Source organism: Pan paniscus, chromosome 5, assembly GCF_029289425.2.
Source record: "Pan paniscus chromosome 5, NHGRI_mPanPan1-v2.0_pri, whole genome shotgun sequence".
Taxonomy (NCBI): domain Eukaryota; kingdom Metazoa; phylum Chordata; class Mammalia; order Primates; family Hominidae; genus Pan; species Pan paniscus.
In genome coordinates this window covers 142,388,810-142,405,681 of record NC_073254.2, presented here as the reverse complement: position 1 = coordinate 142,405,681, position 16,872 = coordinate 142,388,810, and the positions used below count along the sequence as shown (strand labels likewise).

Genomic DNA, 16,872 nt, shown 5'->3' with positions numbered 1-16,872 from the left:
TACAAAAAAATGAAGTTAGACCCTTACCTGATAACATATATAAAAACTAACTTCAAATCAATCAAAGACCTAAACACAAGAGCTAAAGAAACTTTTAACAATAGTAGAGCATGACATTAGACTTGGCAATGATTTATTAAATGTAACACTAAAAGTACAGGCAACAAAAGCAAAAATAGGCAAATGGAACTACATCAAATCTAAAAACTTTTATGAAAAGAAGACTACCAACAGACTGAAAAGGCAACCCTCAGAATGGAAAAAAGAAAGTGCAAATCATGTATCTCATAAGGAGTTAATATCCAGAACATAGACGTAACTCTTAAAATTCAAAAAGAACAAAAGACAAAAAAAACCCAAACAACCCGATAAAAAACGAGCAAGGATGTGAGTAGATATTTCTTCAAAGAAGATATACAAACTGCCAATAAGCAAATAAAAAGATGGTCAGTAACACAAATCATTAGGGAAATGAAAATCAAAACTAAAACAATATACCACTTCACACCCATTAGAATGGCTATTATCAAAAACGCATAAAACAAGTGTTCATAAGGAAGTGGAGAAATTGGAATATTGGTGCATTATTGGTGGGAATGTTAAAATAGTGTGGTTGCTGTGGAAAACACTATGATAGTTCCTTTAAAAATTAAACAAAGAACATATAATCCAGCAATTCCATTCCTAGGTATATACTCAAAAAAAAAAAAAAAAACCCCAAAAACAACAACAAAAAACCAAAAAAAAAAAAACCATAAAAGCAACGACTTGAACAGATATTTGTACCCCATGTTCACAGTAGCATTTTTCACAACAGGCAAAAGGTAGAAGTAACTTCAGTATCCACCAGCACATGGTGAAATATATATGGATAAAGGATGGTATATACATGCAATGAAATATTATTTCACCTAAAAAAGGAAATTCTCACAAGCTACAACATGAAAAGAACTTTGAAAACATTATGCTGTGAAATAGGCCAGTCACAAAAGAACAAACACTGTACAATTCCCCTTATATGAAGTTTCCATAATAGCCAATTTCAGAGACAAAAAGTAGAATGGTGGTTGTCAGGGGCTGCGGGGAGGAAGGAGTTAGAAGTTATTGTGAAATGGGTATAAAGTTTCAGTGTGGAAAGATAAAAATTGTTCTGGAGATGGATGGTGGTAATGGTTGCCTAACAATGTGAATCTAACTTAATGCACTTAAAATGGTTAATTTTATGTTATGTATATTTTACCACAATTTAAAAAATTAGAAACTAAAATAGAATACAATATCCCAATAATAATAGAAAAATGTTAAGTATCTAAAAATAAAATTTAAAAATATACAGGAACTTTAAAAATATTAAAACTATAGAAATACAAAAGGAAGACAAATGCAGTATTGTAAAGGTGTCAATTCTCTCTAAATTAACCAATACATTAAATTCTCTCTTAATTAAAAAAATGATTTGTGGAGTAAAGATGAATTGATGCTATCATAACCAAATGTTAGGTACTTAAGTTAATTTGTAAAAATAATTACATAACAACAGGAAAGAAAATATTGAGAACAATGGGGAGGAGTATTTTAACCCTACCCAATATAGATTATAAAATTATAGTGTTAACAATTTAGTACAAAAGAAGAAGTGATTACACAGATGAATGGACTGACTAGAGAGGATAGATGAACCAGCAAATCTATCTGAGAATTTACCAGGTAGTAAGTCAAGATGGCATTCAAATGGGGGGATAATAAGGAAAGAAAAGGATTAAGAAATTTTCTATTTGGGAAGAAAAATAAGAGCTCGATGTCATCTTACTCTTTACAAGCAAGCTTTTGGAGACATGACATAATAAACCCAGAAGACATATAGATAAAATATAAATTTATCCATGGAGACTGCTAGCTTCCTACTCTATCTCTACTCTCCTCTACTTTCTTCCTAACAGAAACACAATTTTGATGAAAAACACATTGTGAAATTTAGAAGAGACCCAGACTCATAAATGAAGAATGTAGAGCAAAACAAATAATGATTTTCCCTGATTAGATTAAATTTACAACCCTTGACAATAACCAGTATTGGCAACTAGGTAATTATCAAAATTAAAATGCTTAAAATGCATACGTCTTTTCCTATCTTAAAAGAACTTTCCCTCTTATACCTTCTTTTTCAAACTACCCATCTGTCTTTTCCTTAACTGCAAAATTTAACAAGCAGGTATTTTAAACCCCCCTTCTCCAATTCAGGACCATCCACTTACTCTCACTGAAAACTGCTTTTGGTTCCCTCACTCGACTGAAACCAGATTTCTAAAATGTCAAATATCAAATTCAATGCCCTCTTTTCAGTCCTGATCTTCCTACACCTCTCTGTGGCATTTCATTTGGTACAACTAACAATCTCCCCCTTAAATGTTCGACTCTCTGGGCTTTGATGCTAAACACTGTTGAGTCTCTTATCTCTCATATTTCCTTTCAATTTTCTTCCACCTATCAAATAAGAGGTAGCTGTGTTTTCCAGGTTTTTATCCTTGATCGTGGCACCATTCATATTCTTTCCTTAGAATTCATCCACAGTAGGGTATCTTATTATTGACTTTATTTTATAATAAACACATCTACAGCTCTGTCCCTGATCATCTCAAATTACACACTTCAACTTAAAATGTTAACATTTTTTACACTATGTTCTTTAACTCAGTATGTTCTAAACCCATTTCCTGTTTCCCCCGAAGTCAATCTTTTCTTGTGTCTTCCATTCTACCAAGTCCCTTCCTCACTAAGTCACCCGACTACATTTGATGTCAAAAAAAAAAAAAAAAATGAAGTTAAAAACTCTCATTCTAACAGCTAGTAAGGGGGAAACATTAAAACATTCCCTTTAAAAATTAAGAACAAAGCCAGAATGCCATGATAATTGCTTCTACTCACTCTTAGTTACTGCCAAAAGAAAAACGGAAGGCATAAAGGTCTGAAAGGAAGAAAATAAATGTCAATCACAGATACTATGGGTGTACTCAGAAAACTGAAATCAGTAAAATGATTTGCTCACTGATTTATTATCAATATACAAAAATTACTTGTATTTCTAATTACCAGCAACAGCTAGAAATCTATTTTTAAGTCAAGAACACCATTTACAACATATATAAGATATCCAGGAAGAAAATGAACAAAGATCCACAAGGCCTAATAGCAAACATAAATCAACAAAATGAATTTAGAAATATGCTTTGTCATGAGAATACACAACACAGAGATATCGATTTTCCCTAATCTGATTTATATAGTTTTGATCCAATTGCAGCAAAAACCCAAAAGGCTTTTTTTTTTTTAATGGAACTTGATTTTAAAACATATGTGGAAGAGCTAAAGACCAAAAATACTTAAGGCACTCCTGAAGGATAGATTACCCAACCAAAAGACTTTTTCTGAAGCTACAGTAATTAAGACAGCAGAAGACAGGCACAGGATAAATTGTCCAATGGAATGGCATAAAGACTCCAGAAACAAAACCACTGAATGTTTGTGTCCCCCAAAATTCTATGTTGAAACCCTTGCCCCTGATATGATGGTATTTGGAGTTAGGGCCTTTGGGAGGTAATTAGGTTCAGAGGAGGTAATGAAGATAGGACTCCCCAGGTTAGGTTAGTGTCCTTATAAGATAAGAGAGACCAGAACACACACACACACACACACACACACACACACACACACACACACACACACTCTCTCTCTCTCTCTCTCTCTCTCTCTCTGCCATTGGGAAGACACTGAGAGAAGGCAGCTGTCTGCAAAGCAGAGAAAGCTCTAACGCAGGAACTGAAATGGCCAGTGCCTTCATCTTGGACTTCTCCGCCTCCAGAACTGTAAAAAATAAACGCCTGTTGTTGAAGCCACGTGGTCTATGATATCTTGCTACGGCAGCCCAACTGATTAAGACAATATCTACACGTACTTGTGACGTAAGATAGAAGTAGCAATATAGATCATTGGAAAAGGCAGAACTACTCAGTAAAGGTGCTAGACAACTAAAATTGAAAAAGCCACAAACTGGAAGATATGGCCAAAACATAAACTCGAATATGTAGAATATATAGGAATTCTCACAAATAATTAAAAAAAAAAAACAGAAAAATGGCAAAACAAACATTTCACAGAACAGGAAACACAAATGGCCAACGAACGTGAAAAGGTTTTAGAACTCATTAATAATCAAGAAAATATAAATCAAAACCTCATTGAGACAATGCTTTATATCAATTAGATTGGTAAAAAGTAAGAACAATAACTAATACACAGTTTTGAAGAGGCAGATTAACAGAAAATCTCATACATGGCTAATAGCGGAATAAGCTGGTGTGATCTCTTTGGAAGATAATTCACACTATCTTGAGGTTAGACATTTCATATCCTATATCCCAGCAATTCATATGAGTGTACAGACCTTAGAGAAACTCTTGCTTATATACACCAGGAGAGATATGCAAGAATATTCCTAACAGCATGTGACACAGTTGATCTCTTTCCTGAGCCATTTTCTTTCATTCACTTCTGTGGGTTCACTCCCTTGATTTTCCTTCTTTTTCACTGTTCCGTCTCAGCCTCCTTTGCTGGCTTTTGTCTTCATACTCTCTAAATGTTGGAATAATACATCTTTTGGTTCCTTCTATCTTCACAGAAGATGATTTCATTAAGTCTCCTGGCTTTACCAGTTACAAGGTCCAAACTCCACCCTGAATGCCAAAGTCTTATACTCAACCACCTATTCAACATTTCCACTTGGACATTTTGGAGTGTGGAAGTCAGTCAAGCTGTTCAAAAATACTCCTGTTTTTTTTTCTAGCACTGCACTTCCTCATCCCTTTTGAAATTAGGTGTGGCCATATGACTAGGCATGGTCAAATTTAAGAAAAATTAAACAATTTTCAAGTTGTTTCAAATACTACTAGAGATTCATTTTTAATCTTAAAGTTAATACGCCAAAAAGAATCTCTAACATCTTTCCTCAGCAAATGGATTTATCCTGTAGTTCAAACCAAATTTATGAATCATTTTTAATTGTCGTTCCTCCAACCATAGCCAATTTATCAATTTATCAGCAAATCCTGCAGCTTTGCCTTCAAAGATTTCAAAGCTACATCTCAATACCTTGACTGCTGCTACCTTAGTCTCAGCCATCAATATTTTCAATACCATATAGGAAAACTGTGATAGTCTTCTAACTGGTCCCCTCATTTCCAATCTTCTTACTATAGATCTAGGGCCCTATACCATCTGCTCCTGCCTACCTCCCTACCCTCACTCTCCTAATTCCCTAAAGATATTCTAATCACATGGGCCTTCCTGCTTCCTTGAACAGCCACATTCAAGGCCTTACCTTTTGTCATTCCCCTTTGGCCCATCTTTTCTAATCATTTAGATCTCTCCTCAAACATCATCTCCTTGGAGAGGCTTTCCTCATCACCTTACCTAAAATATCCACAAATCCTAGTCTGTTTATGGGCCAGTTATCAATTTATTGCTCCAAATTCATTCTTCATTGTCTGCTCTACAAGCATAGAGCTTGGTTCCTTAAATAAATATCTTTCTTTTTCTAGGTGCCATGATGTTAAGTTCTGTCAGCAGGGGATAAGAGAGAGATATTACAAGAAAAAGGAGTTCTTGTTCCTGACTCATGTATCCTTGGCAAGCTTCTGCAGTGGAGGCAGGTTCTCCAGTGCCTAGCTCTTGATATTAATGGTGGTCAGCAACACTCAAAGACCATCAGCTTTCAGTGGTGCTCCCTCTCCCTTGGGAGGTTTCAAAGCAGAGTATCTCTAACAAGATATCTCCCCATAAACAGTTTTTTAGAGTACTCCAGAACAGGGATTTATAAACTTTTTCTTATAGGGACAAATAGTAAATTAGGCTTGCAGATTATAACATCATAACTCTACCTTTGTAGTGAGAAAGCAGATATAGACAATATGTAAATAGATTGGGCATAGCTGTGTTCTATTTAAACTTTTTTTATAAAACAGCTGGCAAAAGGACTACAGTTTGCCAACCCGTGACCTAGAGGGCATATTTCCCACCAAGTTTTGAAGGATGCATTTCCAGTAAGTTCCACCAGAGCAACACCAATGACTTCTCTGCTACTGAGTCATGGCCATATTCCTTCCAATAAGGTAAGAATCTTAGCCTTGGCAAAAAGGGTTCTTACTTGGGCACTCTATCTCAGCCCTATCAGTAGTGGCTGCTTCTTAAAACTATTCTCGTATTCTTTTAATTTTCTTTAATTTCCCTGATATAGTCAGTAACTCTATTAAACTTACCCTCTTGAAAATACCTGTGGCTTCTGACTTATGATTGCATCTTAACCGACACACAGTTTATCTTGTTTTTTTTTAAAGGCATTTATCACTAACTGAAATTATATTGATTGTGTTTTGCTTGCTTTTACTTTTTTTTTTTTTTTTTTTTTAAGAGACAGGGGTCTCAGTATGTTGCCCAAGCTAGCCTCAAACTCCTGGGCTCAAGCAATCCTCCCAACTCAGCCTCCCCAGTACCCAGAACTACGACATGCACCACCATACCCAGCTTGTATTTGCTTACTATTTATTGATATCCACCACTCAATGTAAGCTCCATAAAGGTAGGCACTTTGGTTCACTACTGAATGAATTCCTAATACCTAGCACAATATTAGGTCATAACAGATTCATAACAAATACCTGTGACTGACTAAATTAATCTTTGGCCAAATAAACTGAATTTTTAGAATTTCAACTATTTGATTATATAAAATAGGGAGATGACAATAATCTCTTGCTATACCTGTGCTCACTCTCTCTCACATACACTCCTTATTCATTCACATCACTCTATCTCTGCTTATTGTATTCCCTCAGTCTCTATTCTAAAATTAGTAAATAACTTCTTTGAGTGCAAAAATTCACCTTCCTGTCTTTTAAACCTGTGAGGTTCAAGCAATACAACACAGAATCTCCCTAAGTATTTTACAAGGATGAGAAAACTACTACTGAGTGAGGTGGGAAAGATAGGTACCTTCTCCTTAAACCTTACCCACAAATGTTGGCAAGAGTCCAAAGAGTAGAAACAGTCGTTACTCTCCAAATTAACCTTTTGGCACTCTTGTCAGAACACTCAAAATATTCCTAATAATCTAATACTTCAGCCACATTACTTTTAAACATTTTTCGGAACAGAAATTTGTGGCTTGCCAATCTATAATTTTTAATATGCACCAGCTACTCTTTTAGAGTCTTTAGCTCATTCTTTCTCTTATATATACAAATAAAAATACTTGAAAATCAATCTTTCAACTTTTCTGCAGGTCCATCTAAGTTGGATTTTACCCCCATCCTCCCACACTTGTAGTCTTTCTTATTTTCACTTTGAAATACTAATATAATGCAATGGTTGCTGGGATGTTCAAAACAACACTAGCACTTTGTGAAGTCCAAGGGCCTACTGCTCAAATTCATCCAAAACAGCTAGAAAACAATGGAAAAATTCTGTTTTTGCTCTCTCTCCCTCCTACCTATTTCCTAATTCATCTCTGCTGACATGAGGGGGATAGAGAAGCAGAGAATGCCAAAGGGCACAAAAAGGGGGGAAAGCTGGGTATGAAGTCTTTGGTGGAAATCACTTCATTTTCTCAAACAATCTGAAGAACAGAGACAAAGGTAACAACACTGACAAAAGGATGACCTTCCAGTTCTTTCCTTCTTTTATACTGCTTCACTTCAGCATACGTTGGTTGTAACATTTCATTAACTCGTAAAGGCTGTTTTTTACTATATAACTTCATTTAACCTCTACGGCCTTGTCTCTGAATATCAAGTTTCACCAGTTGCTTCCAAGCTAATATGTGCCCTCTCTTTAGGACACTTAAGATTTAAAACAGTTTTAGGTCGTCTGACAGTACAATCTCTGTACTTGATTCTGACAACAGACTACCAAAGCCAAGAACAGTTATATAAAATTTTACATTTAAAGGAAATGTTAAAAAAAATGAAAACTTTTCATTTTTGTTTTTCAGAAGAGTAAGGAGAAAATGGAAATATGTAAAACATACTTTCTTTTCTTTCTGTTTTTTGTTGTTGTTGTTTTGAGACAGGATTTCGTTCTGTTGTTCAGGCTGGCTTGCAGTAGTGTGATCTCAGCTCATTGCAACCTCTGCCTCATGGGCTCAAGCCACCTTCCCTCTTCAGCCTCCTGAGTAGCTGGGACTAAAGATGCACGCCACCATACCTGGCTACTTTCTGTATTTTTTTGTAGAGACAGGGTTTCACCATGTTGCCCAGGCTGGTCTCAAACTCCTGGGCTCGAGCAACCTGCCCATCTTGGCCTCCCAAAGTGCTGGGATTACAGGCATGAGCCACCACACCTACCCACATTATGCTTTCTAAAAGACTGTCTGGAATTAAGGCATTTCTATTATTTTAGAGTCAATAACATATTTAAGTATAATTTCAATTGTTCAGATTATTATATTCTTATATTTAATGGTAAGAGGTATTTCCCTTTTCAATTTTGTCATATTGCAAATTTCGAGGAAAATTAAAGTTATGTACGTCTCCAGAGATGTTATCTAGAGATATTACCAACTGCGTTTTCCAAAACGCAATTGGTAAGAGTTTTTTTTCCCTTGCCTTACACTCAAGATAGAGAAATAAATTATTTTCCACCATTGAAAAAAAAAAAACTGCACAAAAGCTTGTCTGGTTCCCAAAACAACTGCTTCTTCTAAAAGTTCTCAATGATTTTCATAGTATAAATGCTAAATTACCTCAACAGAAATACAACACAAGTTTGAAGGAAACCAGAAACCACCATAAATAGCAACTTTCAAAAGATGAGAGTACCTGGGCGCCGGTGGCTCACACCTGTAATCTCAACACTTTGGGAGGCCGAGACGGGTGGATCACTTGAGGTCAGGAGTTTGAGACTGCCTGGCCAACATGGTGAAACACTGTCTCTACTAAAAATACAAAAATTAGCCAGGCATGGTGGTGCGCATCTGTAATCACAACTACTCGAGACGCTGAGGCACAAGAATCGTTTGAGCCCAGGAGGCAGAGGCTGCAGTGAGCCGAGATCGTGCCACCGTACTCCAGGGTGACAGAGTGATACTCTACCACAAAAAAAAAAAAAACGAATATGATATAGTGTGATATAGTCTCTGCCACTTGGAAATTCAAAGCCTGTTGAGGACTATTAAATCATCATTCCTACCACTCTCATTACATTTTCTAGAGTTTCATTTATTCATCAAAGAAAAGAGAAAGATGAAAGTAACTTATTTTGGTTTTTCCACCTAACATTATTGTTAAAGTTTTACTTTTCAGTATTAGCACTGCTTTTAGAAAAATCCATGGAGAGCACAAATGAGACAGCTGCCTAAGCAACTAGGCTTAGCCCTAGACAACATTTATTCAGAATTGTCCATTGACTTGTGGCAAGCAACATTTTGGTATAAAACTAAATATGATGTCAACTTGCATTAAGTCTAGTTCTATTGGTGGAAGACTGATCTGGGAGCTCAGAAATCTATTAGGGTAGGGGTGTCCAATCTTTTGGTTTTCCTGGGCCACACTGGAAGAAGAATTGTCTTGGGCCACACATAAAATACACTAACACTAATGATAGCTGATGAGCTTAAAAGCAAAATTGCAAAAATATCTCATGTTTCTTTAAGAAACTTTATGAATTTGTGCTGGGCCGCATTCAAACCCATCCTTGGCCACATGTGAGCCTCGGGTTGGACAAGCTTATGTTAGGGTCTCATCTCCAATCTTGGCGAGCTGTATAATTATGGATAAATAATCTCACCTGTCCAAGCCTCAAATCCTCATCTACACAATGATGAGGCTAACCTAGATGATCTCTAAGAGTCATTTCAAATATAATTTTATCTTCATCATTCCTACCACTCCATTACATTTTCGAGGGATCTCATTTATTCATCAAACAATTATTAAACACCTAGTGTGTCTCTGGCACAGTGATCTCACGGAGCTTATATTTTGATTGTCCCATTGGCATATTAGAAAATTGGTTAACACATAAGCTTAAAGTTAATAATGGGATTAAAAAATGGTTAAGTGGCTTGTTTATTTGGCTTAGAACGCATAGAATGATGCATTTACAGAACAGTACGAAACTCTCCACATTTGACAGTGCTCAGAAAATAAGAATGTTATTAAAACACTGTTGCTAATCAGAATTTAATAGGCCTACCACTGACATGATACTCTGATTAAAAGCTACTGCCAATATATATAGCCCCTATTTCTGGCCCATAAAAGACAAAAAGGTATGATAAAGTCAGCTTTCGTGGGGAGAGAATCTCAGTCCAATCTCTAACACGAATACATGTCTGAGTAACAGTCTGTACTGATCCTTCTTGTCAACTTTTAATCCTTCTAACTGATGAAAAGCATGAGACATGTGTTTATTTTAAGTACATGCTAGTGGCTGGCTTTCTTATTTTCACCTAGCTTTGTACAATTGTACAGAATTCATTAAATGCTTAATAGAAACACTCACGCCCCCCTACTCAACTCCAAGCAGGGAGTGGGGCTAAAAGGATAACTCAGTTGCTCATAAAGAACACACAAAAATTAAATCCTAGAAGGAAGTCAGAAAAAAGAACAAATAATAACACAAGGCAAACTATAGTATTACAGAAGTCAAAACTTAAGGGTCTTAATATGGTGCTCACTCCCTGTTAAGACAAAAGTAAATAAAACTGAGAGTTCCTATAATAGGAGGAGAACAGGAAAGAAAGGAGGACGGGAGATAACATTTACTCAGCACTTAACAGGTGCCAGGCACTATGCAGGTAGTTTTCACTTATTCTTCTCAAGAACTACACATATGAAAATATGCCTCAATAGGAGATCATCTACAATAAGAGTTAACCACTTCCCTTCATAAAAATGATTCCAACAGCCTAGGAGTGTATTCTAATGCACATGCACTGTGGATGTAAATAATCATTCTGCCTAAAATCTTGTATTTGGGACTGATATAGGTCTTGGGTCACCTAGGCAACCCATCCATCTTATGAAAGATTTAACTTAGGCCAGACAAGATAAAGGGCTGGACTAATGTCACCCTTGTTTAGAAGCAGAGTTGAGATCAAACCAATAATCAACACATCGATATGCCCCTCTGCTGGTAACTGTTCAGCGAAATTTAGTAACTACTAAGTTACCACCTATTAGTACTTTATTAAAACAATCCTAATAATCCCATTATACAAATAGCACAGAATCTCAAAAGAATAATTTGTTAATTTCTATATATTTTTAAAACCAACTGATAAGCAGTAACCTGCGTTTGAACGTATGTCTATTGCCCTGACTGCTCTCCACATAAAGATGCCAGATGCAAAGCAATGTTGGGAGAACCGGGGGTGATCGGTCGCTGAGGTAAAGATCGCCTCCTATAAAGCCCCACGTTGATGATCCTGGCCCTGGGCTCCCTGTCCCCTCCGCGATTTGTAACCCCTGAGCCGGGCGGGAGGACGGAGGATGAGTGTGCAGTAAAGAGGCTCCCGCGCCCTCGGCTCGCCGATTCCCCTCGCGACGCCGGGCCGGTTCCGAACGCGGACCGGACCGTTAAGGGGCTGCCTGGGCCGCTACGCCCCGCGCGGGCCGCCCCTCCCCCACCGCGGCCTGAGGCGAGCGGCGCTGCCGGCCGGGCCCCCGCGGCTCCCCGAGCGAACAATACAGGGGGTCCCCCGCGAGGCTGAACGCCAAGGCCCCGCACCGCGGGCCTCGCAGACAGCATCGAGCCGCAAGGCCGCGAGAGACCACCCCGCAGGAGAGCGAGTGAGGAGGCGGTTATTCAGGGGGTTCAGAGGCCGCCGTGGCCTGACCGTACCTGGCTCCAGGTGATGAACTCGTTAGTGTGGGTTTCCTCCACAAGCGTCCACAGCTTGCTGAGGAAAGCCGGCACGTTCGAACTCTGCTTCATTGTTAACGCGGCGCAGGGATTCCAAATTCTACACCCGAACGCGGTGGTAGCGGCGGCGGCAGCTACGGCAGCAGCTCCCCGAGAACGCCCACAACGCAGGCGCAGCAGATCTTGGTCCCCGCCCCCCCCAACCCCGCCAGGCGCGCGGCAAGGCCGAGAGGCCGGGCGGCCGCACGTGACGGACAAGTCTCCGCGCTCCGCCTGTGCGCGCAGTGGTTCCGCGCCGGTCCCGTCCCTGGCCAATCCCAGGGGCCGACTGCACGACAGAGAAAAGCGATTGGCTGCTGCTGACATGAAGGGGGTGGGAGCAGAAGGGGGTGGGAGCAGAAGGGGGCGCTGCCTGCTCATTTGCCTTTTATACAGAAGCCTTGATGGTAGCAGACCTTAGGCTTGGGAGACCGTGTTTGGATGTTTCACGTGGAAACAGCTTATGGTTTCTGGGCTGTGGCTGGGAGGCTACAAAAACCCTTCAGGGCCTTTGAGTCATAAGTTTGGCAGGCAAAGTGTGGTTTGCACCAGTTTAGAGAAAGGATCCATTTGCATAAGGAAAAAACCAGCTCTCAAGCATGATGTGCTAGGCCCCAAATTGAAATTGTCTTAAAAATAATGAACCTTGTTCTTACATTTTCATTGGGAGAAAAAGCCCTCTTTAAAATATGTTTATCAAAAAGAGCAGTTTAAATAACTCACTCTCGATTACTTAAAACTGTAAACCAGGAACTGCAATTGATACATCATGTGCTGTTTTTAATCCAGTCATCAAGTGCCTACTCTGTACCCAGAATAAAAAGAAATAGACTCATTTGTACTATTTTAGTTAATTAAAATAGTTTTTCCTGCGTATACTTTACAGATATATTCTTTTTTGCCTGAGAGATTGGTATAGTGGAAAAAACAATGGAAAAGGAGTCAGTAGATCTCAGTTTAGATAAAGCCTCTTGGACATTTTTCTGTATATTAAAATACACTGGTTCTGTCATTTAGAACAATTCCTTAGCCACCAGTGCCAGTTTTTTCCATTTCTTGACTGGGAATAAGATCTATCTTTTTACCCACTAAGAGTGTCTTTAATACTATAATGGCTGTGCAAATGCTTTGAAAATATGAAGTCTACAAAATTCGACTTTTTTTTTTTTACAAAAGTCAGCATGTGAAGGCAAAAACTTACAAACAAGTCAGAGATAACATACAAAACTTCAACATAGGATTGGTTTACTTCTTGGGTAAATGTAAAATAGTACATTAAATATATATATCATTTAATGGAAGATATATATATATCTCTTCCAATGAGCAAGTATTTAGTGAATGCTGCCTTTGTGCTCAGCACTGGGATGTTGGCTGAAGCAAAATCAGATATATGGAGGCATACATGTGATAGAGGAAGTAATATTTGATGAGCCCTTATATATGCCAAGGGCTTTACATATATTATTGAATCCTCACAACAACCCAATGAACTAGGTTTTATTATCCCATTTTCCCAGAGAAGATTCTGAGACTCAAAAGTTGATTAATTTCTTCAGTCACAGCAAGTAAATGGGAGAGTATTTACACCCAAGCTTTATTGAGCTCAAAAGTATGTGCCCTTTCCATTGTACAATGATGACACTGTTTCAAAGCTCAAGATGCTTATATTCAAACTCAAGAAACAATATGACCACAGTGATCAGCACTCAATATATACAAAAAGAGCTAAATGTTTTGTATAAAATAAGTACTAGATAAGTTTTAAAAGGCAGATTAGTAGGTTAAGGTGGTAAGGAAGGATTTCATGGCAGATAGGGACCTTAAGTTGGGTCTTGAGGTACAAATATATTTGAATAGCTAAAAGGAAGACAACAGAATGAGCAAAAACCAGGAAGCTAATGATCATGTCTGTCTATGGAGGGCAACAGCTCAGGAGGTAAGAATGGCAGTGTCTAAGGAGGAAATGTGGCCTACTTTCATGGCATTATATTATTTTCTTCTAAAAAAAGAAGGTGTGATTAGATAGAAGCAGAAACTTGTCTTTGGACATTCAAAGGCTGGGCATTCATAGGGCTGGGCTTAGTGGGGTGCCATACTTAGTTTAATGCTCTGTTCTCATCCTCTTGAAATTCTCAATTTTTGAACAAGGGACTGTACATTTTCATTTTGCAATGGATCTTGCAAATTGTGTAGCTGATTCTGTTTCCAATGTATGGCATCTTATAGACCGTAAGTTTGAAACAAATGGTTCTCAAACTTAAGCATGCGTCTGAATCACTTGGAGAGGGAAGCCTTCCAGTAAGCAAATGAGCAATATCACTTATCAGGTAGTATTTGTAATACTTATAAGGGCAGTGACAAGGATAAGTTATTAACCAGATAAGAAAACCTTGGCACCAGAAAACTTAGATGATGTATCCAAAATCATCTAGTTAAGGTTGGAATTGAAACCAGGTCTTTCGTAGTCTGAAACATGCTTTTTAAATTTACACCAATGTGTCTCAAACTTTAGCGCAGAATCACCTGGACAGCTTCTTAAAAAACAAATTGCTGCTTTTGCTTCCATGGCTCTCAGTAAGTCTGGGGTACAGGTTAAGAATTTTTATTTTTAACAAGTCCCAGATGATGCAGATGCTACTGGCCCTGGGACCGCATTTTGAGAACTGCTGTTATAGAGGAAAAATTAGTAAACTGAGCTTCCCTTACTACTAAGATGTACAGATTTATTGTTATGCTTTACTTCTGTCTTTTTTTTTTTTTTTTGACAGAGACTTACTCTGTCATCCAGGCTGGCAGGCTGGAGTGCAGTGGTGTGATCTTGGCTCACTGCAAACTCTGCCTCCCGGGTTCAAGCAATTCTCCTGCTTCAGCCTCCTGAGTAGCTGGGATTACAGGTCTGCACCACGAAACCTCACTAATTTTTGTATTCTTAGAAGAGATGGGGTTTCACAATGTTGGCCAGGCTGGTCTTGAACTCCTGAGCTCAAGTGATCTGCCACCTTGGCCTCCCAAAGTAATAAGATTACAGGTGTGAGCAACTGCACCTGGCCACCCTTCATCTCTTAATAAAATCCAGATGTTCCAGGAATAACTTAAACGACTATGTTTTGTTTTTCTATGAACTTATAATCGTTAATATTTATTATAATTAGTACATTTTCTGAAAAACTAAGTATTGAATGCAGACTTTTTTTGGGGAAAAGGAAATTATAACTTGTTGGCTTGTTTGCACTTATTTATAAAACTGAGAGGGGAAGAAAACAAAATCAAGCTTTATCTCACAATTATTTGCCACCTATAATATCCCTAAAATATCAGAAGAAACAGATTTGCGCGTGTCGACAATTTTGACATGTTTATAACACAAGAAGATAAAAACGTCACTTTCTTAAAGGAGTTGCCTCCTGTTAACTCCAGTTTAAAAAGCTGGATTATTTTCATGGTTCATTTGCAGCCTAGAATGTAAGACTTAGATTTAGAATAACATCCAAAAATATGAATGATCCAGACCTTTGTCTAGGAAATAGAAAAGCATATTATGGAGCAATTTGATGCTTCAAATCATCAGACGATGCCATAAATTCTATCCAATCGATTTTGCAAAACTAATTAGAATCAACGGTGCAACCAGTATTAGCTTTTAAAGATTTTTTTTCAAGGATAGGATGATTAAATCCAAAGGTGAACTGCATAGAGGTTTCCACCTATATTGCTATCTGGACAAAGTGTTGATTTTCTTCCATTTTGGAATGACTTAGGGGACCTTAGGCAAACCACCTAACATTTTCTAGTCCTCGTTCCTTATATATAAGATGTGAGTGAAAAATATCTGCTATGCTCACTTCACAGGGTGGTTTTGAAAATCAAAGAAATTGTCTCTTCCTCCAGTCCACTTTCACAATCTTTATGGATCTCTTTCTAAAACACAAATCTGAAAAGGTCACTTCCTGACTTAAAACTATTCAGTGACTTCCCATAATTTCCAGAATAAATTCAAACCCCTTAAGGGGCATAAAAGGCCGTCTCTGATCTGATGCCGCCTACCATTTCAGTTATTGTCTACCATTGTTTACAACGCCTTTCCCTTAGCCACACCTAATTGCTTGTAGTTACCTTACTGGTCATATTCTTTTACACCTCTATGTATTTCCATAGGCTGTTGTCTCTGCCTGCAGAGCCCTTCTTCACCATTTTCCCCTAAATTCTTCTTCAACCTTCCAGGTCAAGTACAATCCCGTACAAACATAAGTTCTTTTGTGAAATCTTCCTTGGTAACATTTATTATAGCACTTACTACATCATATTATAATTATTTATTTACATGTATTTTTCATTCTAGACTATGAAACTGCTTCAACATAAATACTATGTCATATGTACATTCACTTATTTACAATGACATTCACAATGCATGATATATGTTAAAATATCAATAAATATTTGTTGAATTAATAAATGAATACATGAACAGGTAAGTGCTAATCATCCGTTTATTCTTGCATGACCCCCAAATCTGGGTTAGTTGTTCCTCCCATGTGCTCCTATAGCTTCTGGAACTTGACCTTCATAGTTTTTACCACACTATTGCTGCTCATTTACTTCTCAGCAACCCTTACTAGACTAGCAGATTGTGCTTGCATTGTTCACTGTTGTGTCCTGAGCACTCAACACAGTGCTAATAATAACGTAGGAGCTGCTCAATAAATATTTGTTGAATTAATAATTTTAGCTTTTGAAATCCTTTGGATAAAATGTGCTCTACCTAATAATAAGGAAACCCCTTACAATTTATTCTCAGTCAGTAGAAACCTTTTTGTTTACAAGAGAAGAAAATGAAGAGAAGAGCTTAAGGATAGCTCAACTGAGAAGCATGCGAATGAGGAGCTGTTAGTAACTGAACAAATATTAGAATCCCGG

The 16,872-nt window shown here is 37.8% G+C and overlaps 1 protein-coding gene across 2 annotated transcripts in view; it reads right to left on the bottom strand.

Moving 5' to 3' along the window:
- HSF2 (heat shock transcription factor 2) overlaps positions 1-12,224 on the bottom strand; it is a 33,551-nt gene extending 21,327 nt beyond the window's left edge. The window contains exon 1 of one of the 2 annotated variants that reach the window (XM_003827594.5): positions 11,893-12,224. In XM_003827594.5, coding sequence (XP_003827642.1) covers positions 11,893-11,985 — 93 coding nt within the window. In that variant the 5' untranslated portion in view covers positions 11,986-12,224. The remainder of the gene's footprint in view (positions 1-11,892) is intronic. The other variant, XM_003827595.5, reaches the window with a different exon arrangement.
- Between the last annotated feature and the right edge of the window lie 4,648 nt (positions 12,225-16,872).